Genomic DNA, 26854 nt, shown 5'->3' on the forward strand with positions numbered 1-26854 from the left:
CATGACCCCTCTGCCGGAAGAGGCTTCCTCTGCCATCTGTGCTACCCTGCCCACAAAGGGCCCCGAGCGGCCCTGCTGGGTGGGTGACATCCCCAGACCCCACCCTCAGCATCTCTCCGTTCTCCCAGGCCGACAACCTTGGCTTCATCTGGGCTCGGCAGCCCATCCCTTCTGTGCTCTCCTTTTGATGGAATCCCTCCCTCTTTCCCTACCCACAACCCATTGCTGCCTCCTCCACGAAGCCTTCCCTGGCCACCCTGGCCCACCTTGGCCTTTCCAAGGAATATCAGCCTAGGAATGAAGCGTGTGCTTATCTGGGTAAGTTTTTGGTGTTTATTGTTGAGCTTGATGCTGGGGTCATCTTGTCTCCCTCTGGGGAATCTGCACTTGGATGTGGACTCAGGTCTGGCTTGTTTCTCTGACCCTTCCTGGGTCAGTCCATTGTCTGGCATATGGTAGGTGCTCAAAACCCATCTGTTGTGTGATTTCCTGGCATGTCAGGGGCCACGTCAACCACTGACAATTCGCACCCATTTATCGAGAGGCTGCCTTGTCTGGGCGCTACTCTAAGCTCCAGCCATACTGAGAAGGGTCATCGAGTCTCCCCTGGGAGAGGCTGGTCAGGCCAGGATGGCAGGTGCGCGCACAGGTGGTCACGGTGCAGGCATGGCAGCTGACTAGGGGTGTGAGCGCGGTGCCGCCTCTGCCTGGGGCAGTTGAGAGGGTCTGGGAACCTCAGAGTGAGGGTTTAACTTGAACCTGGAGCTAAGAACCAGTGTGGCGGGGGCACTTGTGTTGGGACCCAGGGAGAAGAGGCTGTGGCAGCCAGAGTGGGAGGGGACTGCGTGTCAGGTTCAAGGGTTTGGGCTTTACCTGGGAGGCCACGTGGACCCACCAGTGCCCATCAGCATAACTCTGGGGACCCAGGTGCCTTTATAGCTAGGCTTTACCTACCCCCCAGCCCCAGGCTATAGTCATGGGATCCCCAGTGAGGAAGGTCACGGGGAGAGTCAGCAGTGGCCAGGGTGACACAGAGACCAGCGCCGGCCTCGGCTTCCAGCCGGGTGAGCGCACACGGGAGCATGGGAGTCCCTCGGAAGCCCCCAGCACCACCTGCCCCGCCAGAGATACCTCCTTCACATTCTGTGTCCTCCAAGCAGAAGCTGGCCTTGTGGCCCTCTGCCACCTTGGTACCATTGGGGTTCAGCAGGTCGTAGTGGGTGAACACCTCCATGCTGTGGTAGTGCCTGGGGGCGAGAGAGGGGGCCTGGATGTCAGTCTCTGGAGTGACGGCCGCCTGCAAGCGATGGCCCAGCTGGCGATTTCCCACTGGGGACACCATGAGCAGAGCAGCGTGGTCCAAAGTGGCGGCCAGTGGGAGAGGCGTGGGCAGCGACAGGACATTAGGAAAGGGGGGATGGAGCCAATAACCATGGTGCTTACGTGGGCTCTGGAGGGGCACAGCCCGCTCACCTCCCCAGGCCTCAGTTCTCTCATCACCTAAGTGGGAATAATGACGCACATAATGCACAGGATGTTGTGGAGAATAGTAAGATAAACTGATGAGCAGAGAGCCCGGCATCAATAATAAGCTCAGGGCTTCCCTGGTGACGCAGTGGTTGAGAGTCCGCCTGCCAATGCAGGGGACACGGGTTCGTGCCCCGGTCCGGGAAGATCCCACATGCCGCGGAGCGGCTGGGCCCGTGAGCCATGGCCGCTGAGCCTGCGCGTCTGGAGCCTGTGCTCCGCAATGGGAGAGGCCACAACAGTGAGAGGCCCGCGTACAGCAAAAAAAAAAAAAAACCAAAAAACCCAAAAAAGCTCAATAAATTAGGACATTTTTAGTAAATGTGTGTAACATCTTCCTGGGTGCTAAAGTGGCTAGCACAGCCCATGCCTACTTGAGACATTTTCTGCAGACAACTGCAAGTCACTCTTCCATGTCTTCTGAAAACTTTTAAGGTGGGAGTGTGGTCGGGAGGGAGGGAGACTGCAGAGCGGGAGGAGGGGTGTTCCGGGCAGGTGCTGATGAGTGGGACCCACGCGTGTCCTGAACCAGGTGACGGAGGCAGAAGTCTGTGCTCCCGGCATCGAGTAAATAAAAAAGGAGGCGAAAAGAGGGCTCGAGGGAGAGGCTGGCAGGCACATCCTGCGGGCCCTGGAAAGGAGTGGAGGGGGAGAGAGCTTGTACAGCCCCGTGACTCTTCCCTCGGCTGAGTGTTTACCTAATGGTGTGCCATCCGGTCACTTGGGTGGAATTGAGAACAGATGCAGATTCTTGGAAAGGCCTGTGTTTGGTGCAGAATAAACAAGGGAAACACAGCTGCCACGTGTTGCCGGGGGGGGGGTCTTCCTAAAGCTCTTGGTGGCCAGGCCCGTCCTAAGCTGCTACCCATGTATCACAAGAGGCTGCAATGCAGTTATCTCTGTCATTACAGGGACATTTGGAAAATGGGGAACAACTGAGGAACAAGGTACCAAGGCTTGGGGAACAGAATCACGTTTCCTTTCCATGCGAGCTGAGTTCCCTCTGCAGGAAAGAGGGAATGATAGCATGATCCCCTGGCAGGGGTTCTGTAAGGATGCGGTAGGAGAAATCACAGAAATACCGAACGTGGGGCTTGGAACAGAGCAGCACTTAGTACCTGTCAGCTCTCTGCTTACTGCTGCTACTCCCAGGAGTGACGGAGTTGTGTCTTATCACTGCCACTACCACTACCATTGCTACGGTTATTCCCGGCCCCGACAGCAGCTTCCCCGCCTCCCGGGCCTCAGGGGGCTGGCCCCAGGCTCCCTCCGCTGGCTGGATCGGGAGCAGGAGAGAACAGAGGGAAGAGGGGAATTAAAAGGACAGGTTTTCAGAGAGGAAATCAGAGGCTTTTTTCCCTTCATCCTGTGTTGAGCTTGTGCTGAAAAAAAATGTCAGAAGTTCCTAAGTTGGGCTCTTCCCAGGTCACTCATGTTTCTGGGTAAAAGAATGCTGAGCCAGGGGCCCACAGGGAACAGTCACAAGGATGCATTTTGTGGCAGTTGAAGGGATGACTTTGAAAGAGTCTATTTTGGCTTCTTGAAGGAGCAAGGTGAGACATGAGGTCTGACTCATTGCCTAAAACATGTCTGCCTCTTTCAGAGACGGGTTTATGTTGTCATGTTTACCGGCTGGAAAGACTGAAGAGGAATAGGCTTATGTTCCGTTGTCCAAACAAAATTCAGACAGAGTCCACAGATGGGCTCTTGTAAGGCTGACCTCCCGCTCCCCCAGCTTCCTGCAGACTCGATTTAAGAGTCATCTTCCTCAGCTCCTCAGTTTTTCCCCCTGTGGATGTCAGGAGGGAAGCAGCTGGTTTGGAGCCTCCCGATGCTAGCTTGCTGAGGTCCGGGAGCCTCTGTGCTTTACCGCTGGGGCAAACGTGGACATCAGCCCCGGGGCCACGTTTCCCTCCCAGCTGGTTGGCTGTGGAGCCCAGGGGCACCCACCTTCCACCACCCACACGCACATCCCAGGGGGTATGGATCGTGGCTGCTGGGAAGGCCCCTGATGATCAGGGGAAATTTCCCCTTTTCAGGCTGAGTGTCCTGAAACTTTGGAAGTCTAAGAGGGGGCCTGATCCATGGGATAAAGATAGGGAAACTCCAATTTGCAAAGAAATTCCAGAAGTCTAAGGTGGGAGCGAATACCTGACACTAGAGTGAGGTCATTGTAATCTGGATGAGAGGAAGGACAGCCTTCTACCGTGAGACTCCAGATCACAGTATTCTAGGACACGGTACTAGCCGAGGCAAGAGGTGCTGGGTGAACACGTGGATGACAGACAAAGCTAGTCCAGAGCAAGAAGGGAGGTTTGGGTATATTCTCTGTTACCCTGGGTCAGCTCGGGTAAAACTCTCGATCTGAGCATCAGTGTGCGTTGCAGAGATGTTTCACTCTTTTTCGTTTCCCACACCAGTCTTCCGGTGCCTCCAGGATGGAGAGTCCTGGCCGGCACTCAGTCGCGGTTAGGAAAAGGCTCCCATCCCCATTTCAGAGAAATCTGGGGGTGTGTTCCAGCCTCAGGAGGTGCGGTCACAAAGGGCGGGGTCCCTTCCGCTTGCTCTGCCCTGCCCTCCTCATGTGCTAGGCAGCCCCTGGCTGGAACAAAGCCCCACGGATAGGATGAGGGCCTAAAATTGGCTCACAGAGGCCGCACTGAATCTGTGGGGCTTTGACCTGATACGGGGGCTGCTCCGCACATGGTAGGGGGTGGGGCGGAATGAAGGAAAGTCCCCCCTTTGCACCCGGGCCATCCCTGACTGGAGGGCTGGCACCTGTGCTGGATGTCACCTCCCTGCCGCTCCAGCTCCCAGCTCCTCTCCCGGGCTTCCCCAAGGTGTGAGGGGCAGGGAGACTGAGCCCTAGGACAGAGCAGGGGCTGAGAACCAGGAGACGCTGGGTTGCTCTGTGCCTAGCTGTCAAAGCTGTGACCTCATGTGCCAGGGGAGCAGGTGTGGTCCCACTCCCTGGAACACAAGAAGCAGGAGGGGGACCCCCATCGAGACCATCAACCAAGGGCCATGTATATGAGAGAGAATGGTGCAGGGCATTTCCCTCTAGGTCTGGCTGGGGAGGAGACTTCTAAGGGGGCCGTTCTTTGTTTCATCTTAGGGCTTTCGAAGAACATAGCTCTGTTCCTCATCATAGCAACAACTAAACTGGGAGCTATCGTTTTCCCCATACACACTAGTCTGAGCCAGGGTTCTTTTCTTTTTTTTTTTTTTTTTTTTTTTTGCGGTACGTGGGCCTCTCACTGCTGTGGCCTCTCCCGTTGCGGAGCACAGGCTCCGGACGCGCAGGCTCAGCGGCCATGGCTCACGGACCCAGCCGCTCCATGGCACGTGGGATCTTCCTGGACCGGGGCATGAACCCGTGTCCCCTGCATCGGCAGGAGGACTGTCAACCACTCCGCCACCAGGGAAGCCCTGAGCCAGGGTTCTTAATTTTGGCTCCACAGATGGGCTTCAGTGTCTGTAAATCTGCTGAAATAGGATGTTAAATCTAGAAATAAATTTTTTGAGTGGAGGGCCAGCTTTCATCACACTCCCAAAGGGACCCAACAGAGATTCAGGCCAGGATTCCTGTTGAAAGGTCCTCCCACAGAGCCTGGAGAATGCCCCTGGAGCTCTGGAGGCCAGGGGTGGGGAGTTTCTTATACTCTCTGGGGTCTTATGATCAGAGGTTCTCAGCCCTGGTCCAGGAGGTCGAGGCCTGAGGAACATATGCTTAGCCAGTATGTTCTTTCCCACCCGTCCCTCTCAAACCATTGATTGCAACATCTATAAACAAAGAAAGAAAATAGAACACAGGAAAAGCTGGTGTAGGGGCGGGGAGGACTGGGTCAGGGTCCCTGGAGCACCAGATCAGAAGAAACACTTCCATGATGTTGCCACGTGTATTCTTAGGGAAAAGAACATTCCTTGGAGGGCAAGCCTAGGTCACAGGGAGATTCCTACCGTGTGATGTCTGGGTGGAGTGCCACATGCAGGGCAGAGATGCAATTACCTTCTACTTGTAGGCCCACAGGGCAGCACTTCCACCATGTATTCTCTGAAGGAAATCAGGCACCCATATGTCATGGCTTGAATTTTACTCTCTGACTTTCTCCCTGCAGAAGACCTCCATGCTTCTATATAAAGACCAAAACTTCTTTGGCTAATTAGGACTTTTAGGACATACGGATAGTAATTACAGTTGACCTTTGAACAACGCCGAGGTTAGGGGCACGGACCCCCATGAAGTTGAAAATCCAAGTACTTCTATCACTGCGTCAGAAACAAAGGAGTTGATAAATGAGTCACCCGAGGACAGGAAGCTGAAACTGTTTGGATAGATTCGGGACTCAAGCTGTAATTCTTTAGATTCCATGTATTGTAATCTCTAATCAGACATAAACTTTTCCCCACACTGAGTTAATTTAAAAGCTGTATAGGGCTTCCCTGGTGGCGCAGTGGTTAAGAAACTGCTTGCCAACTCAGGGGACACGGGTTCGAGCCTGGTTCGGGAAGATCCCACATGTCGTGGAGCAACTAAGCCCGTGCACCACAACTACTGAGCCTGCGCTCTAGAGCCCGTGAGCCACAACTACTGAGCCCGCGTGCCACAGCTACTGAAGCCCGCGTGCCTAGAGCCCGTGCTCTGCAATAAGAGAAGCCACCGCAGTGAGAAGCCTGCGCACCGCGACGAAGAGTAGCCCCTGCTCGCCGCAACTAGAGAAAGCCTGCATGCACGGCAACCAAGACCCAACGCAGCCAAAAATAAATAAATTAAATAAATTTTTAAAAAAAGCTGTATAATGAAAATGCGTATAGTGAGGTACAATATGTATTGAAAAAAAATCCACATATAAGTGGACCCATGCAGTTCAAACCCTTGTTGTTCAAGGGTCAACTATAAAGGAATATCAGCACCCCTGAGTTCTACCATACTCCTTTTACTTATTTATTTGGCTGCGCCTGGTCTTGGTTGTGGCGTGCGGGATCTTTAGTTGTGACGTGCACGTGGGATCTTCCCTGACCAGGGATTGAACCCGGGCCCCCAGCATTGGGAGCACAGAGTCTTGGCCACTGGACCACCAGGGAAGTCGTCCACAGTCCTTTCTTTTGAGATGGGTTAAACAATTCTATCCCCAAACAGATTCGAATGTGACTAGGCCGTAAGTTATGACATGAAAAAGCAGCACAACACAGATTTCTGATGAAGACTGGGTGGAGGTACGAGGAAGAACGCACGCTTGGGAGTCAGAGAGGCCCCGAGTCGGGGTCCCTGCTCCACGGCTTCACCTTGGGCTAGTCCCATGAATGCAGAGCCGCCGTTTCCAGACTCAGGAAAACGAGGGTTCCCTGCTCTGGCACTTAGAAGGGGGTCAGTAAATGTTAGTTCATATGACCTTAACTGTGATCATCACATTTTAAAGCTGGAAGGATGCCTGGTGGTCAGCCAGACTGGGGCCTCTCAGAATGCTGTGCACAGTCCCCTGGTGGCCTGTTAACACGCAGATTCTGCTGTGAATCTGCCAAGGACCCTGGATTCAGCACTGACTGCAGATGCTGCCAGCCCGCCGGCCCCGCTCTGAGAAGCAGGGACCTGGTGCAAAAGCTCCTGTGCGGATGGGATTCTGAGCATAGAGACCGCACTCCCCGTGCCCAAGTCTGTGGCCCCTCGCGGTGGGGGGCAGGGGGTGGCTGCCAGGTTGAATGGCAGGGGTCTCCCTCCCTTCATTTTCAAAACTGTACTGACTCTGCTCTCTCTACCTGCCCAGCTCAGGTCTGAGCAGGAAAATGAGACCCATCACTGGCAGCCGGTTCAGGGTTAGGGGAGGAATCAAGGCAAAGGGACAGAAAGAAGGGGGAAGGCAGGGAGGTGAACAGGGAGGCTTCTGTTGGCTCCAGCAAGGGCCGGCTCTGGGATTGCACTCTGTTCTTGTCCATGATTTATATAGCACTGGGAACGGAGCCACGGACTGAGGGCTGGAAAGGGTATTAGCAGTCCCGGCTGATGTGGCCCAGCTGGCCTGACATCATGCAACTAGTTAGAGGCACAGCTGGGTCGAGAGAACAGGCCTCATGACTCCTGGCCTAGAACTCCTGTCTCCACCCCCACCGCCTTCGTAGAGATGTTTAAAACTTATACTGGTATTTAAAGTACATTCCTAAATGAATTCAGAATCCAACAACTGCAAAACCCCAGGCACCCTGCAGAGCACGAACTTGCTGTGGACACACTTGAAAACTGTCGACTGAAGGTCAATGCAGGGGCACGGGGTTCTCAAAACAAAGTTTGTCTCCAAACGGTAGAGACGTTGGAGCCAGGAGAGAGAATGGGCTCGGGGAAGAGGAGGTGGGCCAGGGCCCCCTGGGGAGAGAGAATGGCGTCTGCAAATGTGGGAGGCCAGCGGGCCATCCCTCCAGCTGGGGAGAACCCCGCCCCCAGGACCGTGTGGCCTCTTGGCTATCCCTAAGTGACCCTGTGATTCTGGATCCCATCTGGGTGCCTCGGGCTGCCGCAGCCTATGGCGCTGGCAGGGAGGACTCACCTGTGGCAGTCATGCCAGATCCACGCGTGGCGGCCGTTCTTGGGTCGGAAGTCAGACTGGCCATTGTTGTGGATCTGGGAGGAGAAGCGCAAGAGCCGCCGGTAGCCCGTGGCGGGGTTGGTGTTGGCAGCCGAGGCTGCGAGGCAGTTCTCCTCCATGGCGCACTGAAGCATGAACATGGGCCGGTCCTCCAGGTAGGTGCTCTGCTGCACGATCTCTGCGTTGAGGACCAGGTCGGGGGCAGCTGGGAAAGCAGACACAGGATTCAGACGAGGCCACAGACCCCTCACCCCCTCCTGAGTAGGTTCCTTCTGAGTCCTGAGCTGGCACACTAGCCTCCATCCCTGCCGAGCCTCACTGTCTAGAACTGGCTCGTGGTGTCCCCCCTCCAGGTCACCTTCCTTGTGGATCGCTGCCCCCAATTCCTCTCCCCCTTCTCTGAGAGTCCTCCTGGACGCCCCTGCAGATCCCAGTGCATGTGCGCAAAATATCGACAGTTGTTCAACGTGGGTAATGGGTGCACGAGGCTTTGTTATAGTATTTTCTCTCCTTTTGAGTGGCTTGAGATTTTCCATAACAAAAAGCATACAAAAACAATGAAATTGTGCTATGCAGAGAGAGAACACTCTTAATACCTTGGTCTGATTCTTCTGGGAATGATACAAATGTATTTTCCACCAGGTGTAATATTGTACGTAGATTTATAGTCTGCTAATACTGTTTCCCTTAAAACATAACTTGACGTATTCCTTTGTTAATAAATATCCGTTACAACATCCATTTCATGGCTCCATAGTATTTAATTCATAACCCTAGCCCATACTTTTAGATACAAGGGTTGCCTGGAACCTTTCAGTTAAAGATGAAGCTGTGATAAACATCCTGCAGTAAATCTGTGTATGTAACTTTAATTATTTCTTTAGAATATATTTCTATAAATGAAACTGCTGGGGGGCAGGGTTGCATACTTTCAAGGCTCTGACGTATATCAGGTTCTACCAGTTTCCACTCGCACTGTTGCTCTACATGACAGTTCTCCCACAGGTACCTCTTTTAAAACAAGCTTGGGGACTTCCCTGGTGGCGCAGTGGTTAAGAATCCACCTGCCAATGCAGGGGACACGGGTTTGATCCCTGGTCCGGGAAGATCCCACACACCGCAGAGCAACTAAGCCCGTGTGCCACAACTACTGAGCCTGAGCTCTAGAGCCTGCGAGCCACAACTACTGAGCCCGTGCGCCACAACTACTGAAGCCCGCGCGCCTAAAGCCCGTGCTCCGCAACAAGAGAAGCCACTGCAATAAGCCCACGCACCGCAACGAAGAGTAGCCGCTGCTCGCTGCAACTAGAGAAAGCCCGCGCGCAGCAACGAAGACCCAAGGCAGCCAAAAATAGATAAATAAAATAAATAAATTACAAAACAAAACAAAACAAGCCTGACTTACTCATTAGTGCATTGCACATAGCAGGTGTTAAAAAAAAAATCACCAATGGCTATAATCTGTTTGCTAAACAACTGTATTAGAAGGCTTAGCTTCTTTACCAAAGGATTAACTGCAAATTTCCCTTTAAAACTGAGACTGTATTGACCAAAGGATTAACTGTAAGTTTCCCTTTAAAAGTGAGATTGCATTGAACATTTCTAGTGTACTTCAATTCACAAAAATGTTGTATGTGAATCATTTACAAGACCCATCCATCTTTTATTTCCCGACAGGCTGCTTGTAAATTTCTGAAGTAGGTGTCATCTGTGAGCTTTGCTTTGCTCAAGTTCACCAATGCCCAGAGCACCCCTCGCTTGTCTGCATCTCCTTCCCATGGTCCCCAGGCTGCACATGGAGCCCAGCAGATTTTCAGTGATGGGGCCCCGCCGCCTCTAGAGAGCAAACCTACCTGCAGGGACTGGGTGTGGAATCGCAGGGGAGTGAAAGGTCACTCAAATGGGATGAGGGGTAGGGAGGCTCCCATCTGCTGGGAACGATTTCCTCTTGGAGGGCACAGACCGGGATGCAGCATTGCTGGCACCGAGTGTCCTGGGCACACCTTTTTTGAGGGTGTTGTGGTCTCTTATTCATTGTCTGTACACTACTCAGTACTCACTGGACAGCCCCTCAGCTTCCCTCTGAGCTGGGCAGAGGGGTCTCCACCGGACCCTCCTCTTTCCGAGAGGAGGCCAGCCCTCCCTCCAGCTCAGGAGTCTTAAGGTAACATGGCCTAACTTAGCCAGTAGCTCGCTTTCAGCACCTGCCATGGAATGGGACCTTGACCTCCCTAACACCCAAAACATCTTCCAGAAGCTCATCCGAGGCAGGCACTCATCCACCCGTCTATCAAGTATTACAGTGAGCACTGAGCTAGCCTCTCTGGACAGTGCTAACAAGGAGATCTTATATTATGGCAGGAGAGACAGATAGAGTACATATTAATTACTTAATTATAATTGTGACCAGAGCTTGAAGGAGAAACACGCGGTGTTTTGGGAATTATAGCAGGAGACCCAATCTGGGCAAAGGGGTCAGGAGAGACTTCCTTGGAGGCAGTGGCATTTTAGCTGTTCCATGGAGGATGAGCAGAGGTTAGAGGGAACTGCTCTAAGATGCTAAGCTCAGTAGCACATGCCAGGCCCCTGAGGCATGAAGGAGGACCAAGGCCTGCGTGTACCGAGGAGGGGTGGGCAGGGAAGGCGGCTTGATATGAGGCCAGACAACACGTGCCTGTGCAAGACCCTGCGTTCACTTAAGTCGGTGGGAAAGCTTGGACGGGGTTGGAACAGAAGGCAGCACAAGCTGGGGACCAGCACTGACCCTGGCTTCAGGGAAGGGAAGCAATGGGAGGCCCCAGGGAGGAGCCTCTGTGGTAACACGGTGTAGAGGATGGACAGTGGGATGCAAGAAGGTAAAGGGAGTTGAGAAACTACGGAAAGGTAAAAATGCAGATGGCTCGACTCGGGGGGGTATGATGAGGAAGACAGAGTGATATCAGGGAGAACTTCCAGGTTTAGGATGGAATTGGTTGGATGAGAAAAAGTCATTACAAAGGGTTGCCTGAAGGATATACTTTCTCTTTCTGAATAAAGTATTAAGCCAGATCAGTGTTCCTGGCCCCAATAACTTCTGCCCCTCTGCAGACTCTGACTGATACCTTCAGTCCAAGCTGAGGGGTTCTCTGAGCAATAGCCCCATGCAAGTCAATTTTTGTCTGCCGTGAGGATATGGCAGGCATTGTTGATCTCATAACTCTCAGTCCTCATAATGAGAAGTTCCTTTTCATCTCAGTGTCTAGAATAGTGGACTTCTCTTTGACTCAAGGGTTTGTTTCTATTGCATACTGTGAATTATATTAATGACCAGGTTTCCCTCTTCCCTGTGGCTGCTAGGAAGCTCACTGTATAATTACAATAATAAATGTATATGAGTCTATAGCAGTAAATGTATAGGACTGTATAGTACATATTTTTATTAACCTCTCTCGGCTCCATTTTGAGCCACTACCTTTTTGCCAAAACCTACTTTTTAAAAAATCTGCTTTAATCTTAGGCTACCTTGAATTTTATTTAGGTTTACATTATCTTAATTTCTTTTTGGAAAAAATGATATATTATAAATATAAATAAATTATTAAGCTAAGAAAAGTCTCCTGATGAGGGTAAGACCACTTTGCTTGGATGCTCTCCCCTTGGAGGGCTGGTAAGGGTGGTCATCTCGCTCTCTCCTCTCAGACAGGATGCGACAGCTTGTGACGTCTGCCCAGAGAAGCTCACACTGGAGTTGAGAGTCCTGCCTTACAAGGGTTAGGAGATGCTGAGTGGGTCTAAAAGGGGTTGATGGGAGAAGTGACTGAGTTCAAGTTTAATCTTCTCCCTATTTCTCTGTGATGGTAAACAACAGTACATCACTGTTTCTTAAGTGCTTGTGTATACTTGTTGTCACAACAACAATCTAATTTCCAGTTTCTAGGAAAAACATGAAAGACTGTGGATTACAGCACTTAACTAACTTTGCCAAGATCAGCTAATAGTGGCAGGCAGGGTCTGGTCTGGAGTTCTCTGCCCAGACTCCAGGCCTCTCCTACCTCCCAGGTTCACAAGGGAATCATATGATAAGGCAAGGACAGGGGGGGATCCAGAGAATAACATGCCTGCAGTGCTGTCAATGGGTCCTCTCAGCATGGAAGGGAACATACTGAGATGGTCATTCTGAATCCTGGCTGGGGTGGGGGAGGGGTGGGATGGGATTCCCTTCTATATTGTCAAGCTCTCTAGGATTCCCAGGGAGTCCCCAGGAGGCTAAATCACCCCCAGGGTGTGAAAACAGGCAGGAAATGATCTTTCTTTTTCTTTTTCTTCTTTTTTTGGCCACACCACCCACAGCATGCGGGATCTTAGTTCCCCGACCAGGGATCGAACCCGTGCCCCTTGCTTTGGGAGCATGGAGTCTTAACCACTGAACCGCCAGGGAAGTCCCAAGAAATGATGTATGGAGCAGGGCGGAAGGAAGGAAGCTGACACTCACCAAGCACTTAGCGTGTGCTTCACCTGTTAACCCAGAAGAACAAGTTCTTAGTCACTAAGTTCGCCTAAGGCCACTTAAATAATCTACAGTGACCTGGCCTTTGAACCCAAGGCTCCCAGACTCCCAAGTCCTCCCTCCTGCCTTCCTCTCCACTGTCATCGGGCAAGATTCCAGGTTGCGGGTGCGGGTAGTTCCTCTTGCCCCCGACTCTTCCACTTAACACGAATCCATCCCTGCTTTCCTCTTTTGCTCGGCTCATAACAGATGCCTCAGAGCCTCGCAAGGAATAATCAGTGAGACTCTGATCCCCTACTGGAGCCTGGCAGGGAGGGTGGGCGATGACACCCAGGAGCTCTCACTTTCTGAGCAGGCAACTCCAGCCCCGTGCTGCACCCCGCCCTCGGGGCAGGTCAAGTCCTCTCCATCGTGGCGGCAGTGCGCCAGGGACAGCTCTGTTCCTGAGCACTTCACTCCGCTCATGACCACCTTGTTGGCGTTGATATTTCCGTGCCAATACCAGGTCTCCTGGATGAATCAACAACAACAACAAAATGGGCAGTACGTCACCTAGAATTGTCATTTTCCCATATCCTATCAAATTTCAGCCTCACAAAAGTCCCAAGCCTTTATGATCCCATTATTCAGATGGAAAGGCACAAAGAGTCACTTACCCAAGTCACGCAGTTTGTTGGTGGCAGTCCGAGTGAGACCCTCACACTGGATTCTGCCCCTCCCCCCTTCTGGAAAGCACAGCTAAGGGTATGTTCAGTGCTGTGTGTCAGGAACGGCAGCTCAGGCTGCCCACTCTCTCTCCCTGAGCTCGGGGCAGACATTACTAATCAATCACAGCACTCTCCTCTAAGCCTGACTGTGCTCTCAGAATCCTTCTCAACACAGTGCTCCAGGAATACACTGCCAATTGATCAGGATTGGCAGGAGAGAAGAAATCTATTCACATATGTCAATAGTTAGTTCCACGTTCATAAATCTCATTGGTTCTGTTTCTCTAAAGAACCTGACTACACACCCTTATCCTCTAGAGAAAACTGGGGCCTCGGGAAGGGATCGGGCTTGCAATCAGGGACAGATTTGGGACTGATATCAGGGGCAGGTCCGTTCACAGCCTCAGCTGTGAGGCCCAGGTGTCTTAGGAACGAGCTGACGGGGAACAAAAACAGTCGGACAGCCACTCTGTTGTAATGAGCACTGTTTTTTGACTCTCCCTGAAGAACCAGAGAGCACCCTGGCTTGTCATAAGCAGTATTAGCAGAAACATTACATGGCCCTGCGAAGCCAGGCTCCCAGAGGACCCTGGGTACCAGAGGCCTGCCCCTTCTGGATGCCCAGCACCTACTCTGGGCCCTGGGCAGCCCCCAGCAGGCAGTCAGGCTCAGCAAGGCTGCCTGAGTTCTCCCACGTCCCTTCCTAAGAAACCCCTTCCCCGAGCAGGCCACCTGGGCACAGGGGCTGAAGTCAGGGTTAGCAAAGCAGGATGGGGGAGCTTCAGACATTTTCTTGCTCTGGGAGAAGCTGAAGGAAAGTGTTTAGAGCCAGGATATTGAGGACCTGGGACTATTCATTCCATGTCACGGGAGGCGTAGAAGGGTGGCTGCTTTGCCCCAGATCACTGTGCAGCCGGCTGGTAGGGCTCCGGTTTGGAATAGACCCGGAGCCCCCTGGCTCCTGCTTCTCTGGCCCCCAGCCTCTTTCTGACAATGTTCCCTCATAGGATGGGGTCCAGAAAGCAATGATTTTTGAAGCCGAAGCGCTACTTGTCTTTCTTCTGATAGGGGCAGGAACTTAACTGCCCTCAGCTGAGTCCCTCTCTTTAAGGAAGGGCCGGCGGGGAGGAGGGCGTAGCGGCTGTGAAAGGGCCCTGGACAAGGCTTGGGGATTTACCAGCCAACCAAGGAGAGGATGCGTGGATGTGGACACCGTGGGGAAGCATGTTCCAGGTGAGCTAAGGCGTCTGGGGGGTTGGGCTGGGCGGTCTTTACTGCCCCACAGGACTGAGTCGCTTCCAACTGCAAAAGGCACATCAGGACGGCCCGGGGAGGAGCCCTTGGCACAGTGCAAATCCCAGCACGCAGAGCTGAGACCGTGAAACCAGAGTGCAGAGAGCACGTGACCCACCCCAGGACTCAGGGCTGTGGAGAGCGGCGTGGGAGCCAGGATGAGGCTCTTCCTCCGAGTCCAGGGCTCTCTGTCTCCTGAGGTTCATGGACGATGGGGGCTGACGAGAGATGGGCAGGAACAGGCTGCATGGAGGGTTCAAGGCCCTCGGGGATTTCTCACCTGGAAGGCTTGGCTGGCAAACCCCAGGCCCAGCTGCCGGCAGACCACCATGGCCTCCACGATGCCCCAGTTCTCGCCGCACACGGTCCCCCACACGAGGGACCCGTTCCTCTCCACCAGCACCTCCACTCGGCCCTCATAGGGGTTTCGGCCCCCGTTCAGGCGCAGCTGTGGAGAGAAAGGAAGGCATGATCGCCACGAGGGGAAGGCAGGTTGACGCCCCGCCGTACTGCCCTCAGTCCCAATTTCCCCAAGGCAGGGGGTCCTGCCTGCGACACAGATCCCGCAGCATCGCTGAGAGCCTACTGTGTGCCGCAGGCATCGTGCCCGGCATGGTCTTCTGTATTCGGTCCCCCTCCCCCGCCCCACCGCAGGCATCCGGGGGCCCTAGAAGGCTGTGCAGCTGGGGAGGCCCACGGATCCCTCTGAGCAGCACAGCAGAGTCTGCTTCTGCTGCCCATGTGCCCACCAGGGGGACTGCTCGTAGATCAGACACTTGGAAGGATGCAGCAAGAGGCCTTAAAAGGGTGGAATCCCCTGACTCCTTCCTGGACCCTTTTCTCCGCCACACCTCCTGCCCCCACGTTCCAGATCCTGATCCCATCTCCTCCCACAGCGTCCCCTGCTGTCCTCCCCCGCAGAACTCTCTTCTGAGACCCATACAGCCAGCTGCCTGTCCCACCGGGCACCTCGGAGACCCCAGATCTAACTTGTCCTCTTTTCTCTCTCCACCTAAAGCTAGGCTCTACCTCCCCACCGTTCCCTATTTCAGCTAAAGCCACGACCATCTGTCCCAGGGGCAGCAAACCGTGTAGCGTGAAAGCAGGCATCGCAATATGTAAATGACGGGGCACAGCTGTGTGCCCATAAAACCATATATACAAAAACAGGCAGAGGGATGGGTTTGGACTGCAAGCTGTAGTTGGCCGATCCCGAATCTACTCTGTTAGACAAGCCAGAAATCTGGGTGCAATCCTCAGCATCGTCTTCTCTCTCATCCCCCCACATCCCATCAAAATCTTCCTCCGTAGATTTGATCTCCCAAGTCTCTCTCCGACGTGCCCTCCTCCCTCCAGCTCCATCCTGACCCTCTCGTCCCAGGCGCCATCACCTCTCGCCTGAACCAGCCCTCCTCACCTCCCATGGTCTCTCCTCTCACCTTCACTGACCCATTCTCCACACAGAAGCCAGAGTCACATTTGAAAAACACCCAACCGCATTCCTCCCCTAGAACATGCCCATGGTTTCCCACTGCTCCACTAGGCCCCTCTTCATCCTAATCACGTCTCTCTCCTCCCTGTTCTCCGACCTCCAAGTGCATGGCCTTCTTTCAGTTTCCATGGCTACCTAACTTTCTTGATCATGTCACACAGTAAGTCTCATTTCACACTGAAGCCTATTATATACAGAGGCCCTTTGGCCTGGCTGGTCCCACTCATCTTTCCAATCCTATACCCAATGGTACTTCCCTCCGATGGGGTCAGTGCCCACGTACAGTCTATCACTCCCTCTACATCTCCTTCCTAGTATTCAGTACGCGGGCCTCTCACTGTTGTGGCCTCTCCCGTTGCAGAGCACAGGCTCCGGACGCGCAGGTTCAGCAGCCATGGCTCATGGGCCCAGCTGCTCCGCGGCATGTGGGATCTTCCCGGACCAGGGCACGAACCTGTGTCCCCTGCATCGGCAGGCAGACTCTCAACCACCGCGCCACCAGGGAAGCCCTTTCCTAGCATTCTTGACAATTATAATTAAGCTAATTCACACTTTAACGTCTGTCTCCTCTGCTAGATTATAAGTGCCAAAGAGCAGAGCTGTATTTGGCTGATTTACTGGATGATCAATAACTAAGACTGCACCTGTCACATATTAGGTATATGCCAAGACTATTTTTGGAATGGATGAATACATGATCAGTCTTACGGAATGAAAGCGTGGACCAACTTAAGTAAGCCCAAGCAGGGAGATCTGGAATTTGGGGAAGGGTTCTGAAACTGCAGCCTTTAATCCAGATACCTTACCCTGCTTTCCTTTATGCTTCTAACAATTCATTCCTTTGAGATAAGGCATAACACTTCCAGGAATCCTCAGCTGTTTGTTTGCCCGTCCTTAGCAACAGCACGACCCCTAAGTCACAGGTCTTAATTCTTACGGACTCAGGGGCTGGGAGGGTCACTGAGGTCAGCCGACAAACAGACAAGCCGAGGGCAGACATGATACTCAATCTACCTGCCACGGTTGTTGAGCGGATGCATAAATGAGGTAGTTCATGGAAAGTGCTCAAACAGGGCCTGGCACCAAGTGAGTGCCGAAAACTTTCAGACATCCTCACAGCAATGATCATCATTAGGGTGGGAGTCCCAGCAGAAAGCAAGCCTCTCTTCAGAGGAGCTAGAAGAGGTCAGAGCAGGCAGGAAGAGGGCTGGCCTTCGGGAGGCTGACATTTGTCTTCCTGGGTGTCTCTGGGCTGAAGGAAACCCCGATGAAGCTGGACACTGGACACTGGATATGCATTGCACACCAGCCATGACTAACATATCTTTGGATCTATGTAAAAATACAAACAGATAAGATGGGCAGAGCCATCAAGAAAGTCCTAGAAGGGTTTGAACCTCAGCAGGAGGCGAGTCACCCAGCTCCAACATTCAGGGGGAGGCCAGCAGCCCTTGGGCAGGGTGTGCCTTCAACCCACCCAGGATGTCTCTAGAGGTAACTTCAAGCCATCCCCTCTGCTTATTTGAGACCTAATAAAGGCCTGTACTTTACCATATACTTCCTTTATGTGCTTACTGAACTCTGACGGTAATGTTGGCACCTCCTGAGAGATGAAATGAATTGTGCATAGTTCACAGGATCCATTCATTCATCCGGTATTTATTGAGCTTTTACTACACAACAGGCCCACTGCTCAGTGCTGGGAAATTCACAGGCAGGCTTCCAGAGCACTTATCGTGTCCCCGGCCCTGGGCAAGCCCTTTGTGGACCTTCGGTCCTCACAGCACCCCTAGAAGGCAGCACTACCACGCCCCCCAAATCTCACGGATGAGAAAGTAGAGTCTCAGATACAGTGAGTATCTCTTCGCTACCAGGCCAGACCACCTCCAAACCATGCACGTAAGCCCCCTTCTCCAGGGATGCTTTTGTCCCAAAGCAGGGACCACCAAGCCAGAACTGAGGACCGACTCACAGTCAGGATGGAGGATGGAGCACTCTTCTGGGAGGTCGGGGCTCTGGAGCCTGGGCTTATGTTCTGAGGCTTTATGTCCACTGGGGTCAGACTGAGCCCTGAGGTTTAGGATACTCACTAAGGCACCTAATTTTGTGCCTTGTGCAAACCATCTCCAGTCGCCTCTGAGTGGCTACAGCCTTGGAAGGAGCAGTCTGCCAGCCCACCACACATGTCCCCTCTCCCCACCCGCCTGGCCCCCTGAGTCTCCAGCCTCCTGGCCCGAGGACACTCTGTGTCCTGGATAGACAGACAGTGGGGACTGTGATGGCAACCGCAGGCCTCTCCTCCAGGCCTCAGGCTGAGCCCTCTAACAGCTTGTGTCCTGATTTAGGAGCCTTGAGCCTCCCTTCTCTTTGGGAGGTCCAAGTCCTTTCCCCTTCCCCTCGGTGTGGTTTCTAGAATCCCACCGTCGAGCCTGGTGGAGCTGCAGGCCGGCACAGGGATGCACCCTGGGGAGGTGGAGGCCGTGAGTGGGGACCCCTCCCGTGGTCCAGGTTGGCACTGAAGTTCGGAACACCAGTGGGCAGTGATGATTAAAAGCAGATTGATGATCGGTTCAAGATGGAGGAGGAGGACGTGCGCTCACTCCCTCTTGCGAGAGCACTGGAATCACAACTAACTGCTGAACAATCATCGACAGGAAGACACTGTATCTCACCAAAAAATATACCCCACACCCAAAGACAAAGGGGAAGCCCCAATGAGATGGTAGAAGGGGTGCAATCACAATAAAATCAAATCCCATAACATCTGGGTGGGTGACTCACAAACTGGAGAACACATACCACAGAAGTCCACCCACTGGAGTGAAGGTTCTGAGCCCCATGTCAGGCTTCCCAACCCGGGGGTCCGGCAACGGGAGGAGGAATTCCTAGGGATTCAGACTTCAAAGTCTAGCGGGACTTGATTGCAGGACTTTGACAGGACTGTGGGAAAAAGAGACTCCACTCTTGGAGGGCACACACAAAGTAGTGTGCGCATCGGGACCCAGGGGAAGGAGCGGTGACCCCATAGGAGACTGAACCAGACCCACCTGCTAGGGTTGGAGGGTCCCCTGCAGAGGCGGGTGGGGGTGGCTGTGTCTCACTCTGAGGACAAGGATACTGCCAGAAGAAGTTCTGGGAAGTACTCCTTGGCGTGAGCCCTCCCAGAGTCCACCATTAGCCCCACCAAAGAGCTGTGTAGGCTCCAGTGTTGGGTCACCTCAGACCAAACAACCAACAGGGAGGGAACCCAGCCCCACCCATCCCATTAGCAGACAAGCAGATTAAAGTTTTACTGAGCTCTGCCCACCAGAGCAACAGCCAGCTCTACCCACCACCAGTCCCTCTCATCAGGAAACTTGCACAAGCCTCTTAGATAGCCTCATCCACCAGAGGGCAGACAGCAGAAGCAAGAAGAACTACAATCCTGCAGCCTGTGGAACAAAAACCACATTCACAGAAAGATAGACAAGATGAAAAGGCAGAGGGCTATGTACCAGATGAAGGAACAAGATAAAACCCCAGAAAAACAACTAAATGAAGTGGAGATAGGCAACCTTCCAGAAAAAGAATTCAGAATAATGGTAATGAAGATGATCCAGGACCTTGGAAAAAGAATGCAGGCAAAGATCGAGAAGATGCAAGAAATATTTAACAAAGACCTAGAAAATTTAAAAAACAAACACCTAGAAGAATTAAAGAACAAACAAACAGAGATGAACAATACAATAACTGAAATGAAAAATACACTAGAAGGAATCAACAGTAGAATAACTGAGGCAGAAGAAAGGATAAGTGACCTGGAGACAGAATGGTGGGATTCACTGACATGGAACAGAATAAAGAAAAAAAAAGAATGAAAAGAAATGAAGACAGCCTAAGAGACCTCTGGGACAACATTAAATGCAACAACATTCACATTATAGGGGTCCCAGAAGGAGAAGAGAGAGAGAAAGGACCCGAGAAAATATTTGAAGAGATTATAGTCGAAAACTTTCCTAACATGGGAAAGGAAATAGCCACCCAAGTCCAGGAAGCACAGAGAGTCCCAGGCAGGATAAACTCAAGGAGAAACATGCCGAGACACATAGTAATCAAATTGACAGAAATTCAAGACAAAGAAAAATTATTGAAAGCAACAAGGGAAAAACAACAAATAACATACAAGGGAACTCCCTTAAGGTTAACAGCTAATTTCTCAGCAGAAACTCTACAAGCCAGAAGGAAGTGGCATGATATATTTAAAGTGATGAAAGGGAAGAACCTACAACCAAGATTACTTTACCCCACAAGGATCTCATTTAGATTTGATGGAGAAATCAAAAGCTTTACAGACAAGCAAAAGCTAAGAGAATTCAGCACCACCAAACGAGCTCTTCAACAAATGCAAAAGGAACTTCACTAAGTGGGAAACACAAGAGAAGAAAAGGACCAACAAAAACAAACCCATAACAGTTAAGAAAATGGTCATAGGAACATACATATCGATAATTACCTTAAACATGAATGGATTCAATGCTCCAACCAAAAGACACAGGCTCACTCAATGGATACAAAAACAAGACCCATCTATATGCTGTCTACTGAAGAGACCCACTTCAGACCTAGGGGCACATAGAGTCTGAAAGTGAGGGGATGGAAAAAGATATTCTTTGCAAATGGAAATCAAAAGAAAGCTGGAATAGCAATACTCATCAGTTAAAATAGCCTTTAAAATGAATGTTACAAGAGACAAGGAAGGACACTACATAGATCAAGGGATCAAGCCAAGAAGAAGATAAAACAATTATAAATATATATGCACCCAACATAGGAGCACCTCAATACATAAGGCAACTGCTAACAGCTCTAAAAGAGGAAATTGACAGTAACACAATAATAGTGGGGGACTTTAACACCTCACTTACACCAGTGGAGATCATCCAAACAGAAAATTAATAAGGAAACACAAGCTTTAAATGACACAATAGACCAGACAGATTTAATTGATATTTATAGGACATTCCATCCAAAACCAGCAGATTACACTTTCTTCTCAAGTGTGCACAGAACATTCTCCAGGATAGATCACATCTTGGGTCACAAATCAAGCCTCAGTAAATTAAAGAAAACTGAAATCATATCAAGCATCTTTTCTGACCACAACGCTTTGAGATTAGAAATCAATTACAGGGGAAAAAAAAGGTAAAATACACAAACACATGGAGGCTAAACAATACATTACTAAATAACCAAGACATCACTGAAGAAATCAAAGAGGAAATAAAAAAATACCTAGAGACAATGGAAACACGACGATCCAAAACCTATGGGATGCAGCAAAAGCAGTTCTAAGAGGGAAGTTTAGAGCTATACAAGCCTACCTCAAGAAACAAGAAAAATCTCAAATAAACAATCTAAACTCACACCTAAAGGAACTAGAGTAAGAAGAACAAACAAAACCCAAAGTTAGTAGAAGGAAAGTAATCATAAAGATCAGAGCAGAAATAAATGAAATAGAAACAAAGAAAATAACACCAGTTATTATGGGCATCGTCAGAAAATCTACAAACAACAAATGCTGGAGAGGATGTGGAGAGAAGGGAACCCTCTTGCACTGTTGGTGCAAAGGTAAACTGATACAGCCACTATGGAGAACAGTATGGAGGGTCATTAGAAAACTAAAAATAGAATTACCATATGACCCAGCAATCCCACTACTGGGCATATACCCAGAGAAAACCATAATTCAAAAAGACACATGCACCCCAATGTTCATTGCAGCACTATTTACAATAGCCAGGTCATGGAAGCAACCTACATGCCCATCGACAGATGAATGGATAAAGAAGATGTGGTACATATATACAATGGAATATTACACCGCCATAAAAAGGAATGAAATTGGGTCATTTGTAGAGACGTGGATGGATCTAGAGACTGTCATACAGAATGAAGTAAGTCAGAAAGAGAAAAACAAATATCATATACTAACGCATATATGTGGAACTTAGAAAAATGGTACAGATGAACCGGTTTGCAGGGCAGAAATAGAGGCGCAGATGTAGAGAACAAACGTATGGACACCAAGGTGGGGAAGTGGTGGGGGGGGTGGGGAGATTGGGACTGACACATATACACTAATATGTATAAAATGGGTAACTAATAACAACCTGCTGTACAAAAAGAAAAATTCAAAAATTCAAAAAAAAAAGCAGAATGACTTTTAATTGGGTTTATCATTATTTTTTATCTCCCTACGGACTGTGCCCTGTGTTACTGACTACACTGGGGGCTGATAGCTACCTCCGCTACCCCGTTCATAGGCCACTGCCCCCCAAAACTGACTTCATTTTGTTGCCCCAAGGTCAGTGAAAGATGAAGATGGGGGAGCCTAAAGAACCCACAGTTCACACTTCGTCCCACCAGCAGAGAGCAGTGGGGCCCCAAGATTAAGTCTCAGTGTGAAGGCTCCTGTCTCAAGGGCTCTCTCTGGGAGGGTCCCTGCCCTTTGTCCACCACTGCCTGTGCAGCCAAAGTTTGTTGGCCATGTGTTCTGTCCTAGGTTTTGGAGCCAACAGAAGTCTGAGAGGCTCTGGCTGAAGAATGTGGCTGCACACTGACTCCGGGGCAAGGAAAACTTGGAGTTGCCAGTGGGGAGCTGGGGCCTCTCCTTGAAGCACTCCCCAAAGCTCCAAGCTGTGCCCGTGCGTCCAAGGCTAAGCAAGCCTGGAGCAGCCTCCGTAACAGGGAGCAGGGTTCCATCACCCCGGGAGGAATCCAGGCACCTCAAGATGCATTGGGGGCCTTTTCTAATTTTCTAGAAAACTCTGGAGGGAACAAAAGAGGCCAGCCATGAAGTTCAAACTCAGCCCAGGACACAGCTCTCTATTTCCAGGGCCCCTCTCCTGGGTGTCCCATTCTGGAAGCAGCCTGGCTCAATGCTCTGACTCTACCAGCATTGGTGGAACCCCAAGAGGCCTCGGGGTCAGCCAGGAGCCTCTGGCCTGCACCCTCTCCACCTCATTACCCTTCAGGGATGCCAGGAGAGGTCAATCCTCCTCCACTGTTTTTTTTTTTTTTTTTTTTTTTTTTGCGGTACGCAGGCCTCTCACTGTTGTGGCCTCTTCCATTGTGGAGCACAGGCTCCGGACGCGCAGGCTCAGCGGCCATGGCTCACGGGCCCAGCCGCTCCGCAGCATGTGGGATCCTCCCGGACCGGGGCACGAACCCGTGTCCCCTGCATCGGCAGGAGGACTCTCAACCACTGTGCCACCAGGGAAGCCCTGTTTTTTTAAAAACAACCCAAGGCATTTCTTTTCTCCTATTCCTTTGATTCTCGGTGGGAGCAGTATGCGGTTTGAAAGAAGGGAGTGAAGCGCAGGCAGCTGAAGTTTTCTGAGCATGAACAGGGAAAACAAAACACCCACTTCCAGCCAGTGGGGCATGGCGAGGCCGCCCTGTGTTTTGATAACGTTGTGGTTCACCAGTCCCACACCTATTTTTGGAGGTGGCGGGTAGGAAGCGAGGTTAACACAACCCAAATGTTAACATGAAAGCAAGCATGGGCATTCTCCAACTCACATTCCACATGTGGGCTTGGTCCTGCTACCCAGTCAGGGCCAGGCTCACAGTTCAGAGGGGAACTAGAGGTCAGCAAAGGTGCCAGGGCCCCGGCGTGGATTAGCTCGCCTGGTAAACCCACCTGCCAGGCCCAGAGCCTCCCTGCCTTGGCGTCTCACCCCAGCAATGAAAGAAACGCAGCTCTGCTGTTTTCTGCTGTGGCTGGATGGACAAAACCACCCGGTTCCAAGTCTCTGAGTTTTATTAGTCATTCAATAGAGAAGTCAATTTCCTAATGAACTGTGGGCTGGAAGGGAAGCTAGGAATCACCTCTCTCACCTCTTTATTTTCTGAGGAGAAACTGAAACCCTAAAGAGATTAGTTAAGGAATCAGCTAGTGCATGATTGTCATGAACTGACTTGTGTCCCCCCAAAAATTCATATGCTGAAGCCCTAAACCCCATGTTAGTCCAAATGTGACTCACTTGGAGATAGGGCCTTTCAAGAGGTAACTAAGGTTAAATGAGATCATATGGATGGGCCCTAATCCAATAGGACTAGTTTCCTTAGAAGAGAGAGTCACCAGGGATGTGTGTGCACAGAGGAAAGGCCATGTGAGGACACAGTGAGAAGGCGGCCATCTGCAAGCCAAGGGGAGAGGCCTCAAGAGAAACCAACCCTGCCGACACCTTGATCTTGGACTTCCAGCCTCCAGACTCTGAGAATATAAATTTTTATTGTTTAAGCCACCCAGTCTGTGGTATTTTCCTATGGCAGCCCCAGAAAACTAACACAGTGATAAAGCTTGGGAGTCTTGGTTTTTCTGCTCAGTGGTGTTACCAATGCCCTTGGGAGCCCCAAGGCAGGCCCTGCAGAAGCCTGGCCCACTGACATGGGAGATGGCTCATACAGCCCACAGGGATTTCTTTCAGAGGTAACATCCTTCTTTTCCTTCCCGGGGGATAGAAATGGCAGATCCAGGCGTAAAACTCTCCCACGCCCTATGCTTGGGCACTGGGCTCATCTTTTAGAGCCTGGAGGGCCCATGAAAGGGTGAGGGCTGTTTGTGCTGGGAGTGTGGTGCCCCCACTGGCATAACCGGCACATGGGCAAGCTCAGCTGCACCTACCATAAAACCCTTCTGGAAAACTTCACTTTCTTTGGCCTAGGTCTTTCCTTTGGGTTGAAAACCCCATTCCACCCAAGTCCAATCTGTCTGAAGAGAATGGTGCCCCAGCATACTGGGGCTCTTGGCACGTCAGCTTTTATAGCTCTGTTATGGCTTTCTTGGAATGCTGCTCAGCAATTACACATGGCAAGCCCTCCCTGCAGCTGTGGGGCTGTGGCCCTCGCTCCTGCTCACCCCCAAGCAAATGCCTGGCTTGGCTGAGGGCTGTTGGGTTCACATTTTTGGCCCCATTGGGCGGTGAACTGTTGTGGCTGACCAGTCCAGTAGTGCCTTTGACATGCTGGTGCCAAGGTCAAGAATCACTGTCAGAGCAAGCACCTGGCTGGGGAGCCATTCTGTACCCTGATGTGTCTGCATCTGCTCATTTTAAAAATAAGCCTTCAAGAAGTTCTTCCAATGTGTCAGTCCTGTACCAAATTCATGGCTTAGTGAAGAGCATTAAATAGGGTTTACCGGGCCTTTTTGTAGGATTGGATAGACGACCTCCTGGCAAAGAGGAGTTCATCCTGTTGGCCACCCCTGTGGGAAAGGTCACCCACACGAGGGAACATGATGCAGGTTTTTAGAGACCCCGTCTCAGGAAGGGAGGGATGTGTCTCGGACATAATGCTATAAAGGTTCCCTTTTCTTTCCCTCTGGAAGCCAAAATACAGTCTTCGGTCCCCAGATACTATGTGTATTGTGCTTAGATCTGTGTGATTTGCAGACCTGCTGTAATGTGGTTCCTCTGGGTTCTTGGAAAGGGCTTTTGCCAAGGGCACTTGAATACCTCGCAGGAAGGACTGAGTTACAATCACCCTGTATGGCCAGCCCCAGTGCAGGGCGTGGTGCACAGTGGATCCCCAGCATCTGCCAGTAAGGCCAGTAGAGCTCATCCATGTGTCTTTTCATTTCGCTCCTCCACCAAGGCCAGGTGATGGTCACCAACAGTGAGAGCAGCAGAGCCTGACAACTTTCTGAGCTCATCATCAGAGCACCCTATGACCACCTGTTGGAAAGCTTTAGCCTGAGGCCACCTGGTCTACATTTTCTGGGGCTTCAGTGACCAAAATATAACAGAGTTCCCTCTGGGCGTCCAGGCTCCTTACCCTTTTCTGGAAGCCCATGGCAGGGATGTTACATCTCACACCAGCATCTTCTTCATGGTTGCAGCCCTGAGACTCAGCATTGAACTTGCAGTCTATGATGGACTTCTCATTCCCGGTGCACTGGATTTCATTGAGGTGGATGGGTCCTATCCCTGGGGATGGAAAATGCACATAGGCTATGAAAGCTTCTAGGATGGGAAAGAAAGTTCCAGACAATAAGAACATGCCTCTGCCATCCTCAACATCCTCCCAACCACCTCCTATAATCAGCTCGATGACCCAGGCCTCTTCTACCTGGAGAGAATTTTTTCTTGTCTTGGGAATCATTTCTTCCATGAGAAGAAACAAAAGTTGCTACTAACTTGTGTGACCTTGACCAACTCACTCAGCCTCTCTGAATATCATTTTCTCACTGAAATAAAGGGGTTGGACTAGAGAACAACATTCCATGCACTGATGAATCCGAAAGGGGTGACTGTCTCTGTGTAGTCAGGCTCCCTGCAGGAAAGAGATGGCATTCTCAAATTGGATGATCTGAGTTAGAGAAAGAGATTTTAAAAATAAAGGTATAGATGGAGCATGGGGAAATCACAAAATCACAGTGGATAGTCCAGTACTTGTGGGCTAATAACCCTGGGGCGCAGAGGCCACCCCCAGGCCTGCAGGAGTAAAGGGAGGGTGCCAATATCTGGCTCAGGAGAGCAAAAAGGCCACCTTTGAAGAGCCGTTACCCTCGGTGGAGGGACACAGTGGTCCACAAGGAGAATAAAGACCTGGCCCCTCCACTCTCCCCACCTCCAGTCTCCCCCAGGGCTCTCAGCTGGCCACGCCCAAGCCTGCCTCCCAGGACCCTGGACCATGTGGGCAAGGCGGAGAGTGGAGCTGTAAGGGCAGATGGAAGACATTCAGCGAGGACCTCTAGTGTGCATGCGGGAAGCTCCCCTTACGGGCACCG

General features: G+C 51.3%; 1 protein-coding gene across 1 annotated transcript in view; it reads right to left on the minus strand.

Annotated features, from left to right (window-relative positions):
- The window catches only part of LOXL2 (lysyl oxidase like 2), a 102105-nt gene that overhangs the window by 5769 nt on the left and 69482 nt on the right, over positions 1-26854 (minus strand). The window contains exons 7-11 of the mRNA XM_060102548.1: positions 25900-26051; positions 14872-15039; positions 12936-13101; positions 8067-8310; positions 1132-1247 (exon numbers count right to left, since the gene is read on the minus strand). Coding sequence (XP_059958531.1) covers positions 1132-1247; positions 8067-8310; positions 12936-13101; positions 14872-15039; positions 25900-26051 — 846 coding nt within the window. The remainder of the gene's footprint in view (positions 1-1131; positions 1248-8066; positions 8311-12935; positions 13102-14871; positions 15040-25899; positions 26052-26854) is intronic.

The sequence above is a fragment of the Mesoplodon densirostris genome, chromosome 6 (genome assembly GCF_025265405.1).
Source record: "Mesoplodon densirostris isolate mMesDen1 chromosome 6, mMesDen1 primary haplotype, whole genome shotgun sequence".
NCBI classification, from domain to species: domain Eukaryota; kingdom Metazoa; phylum Chordata; class Mammalia; order Artiodactyla; family Ziphiidae; genus Mesoplodon; species Mesoplodon densirostris.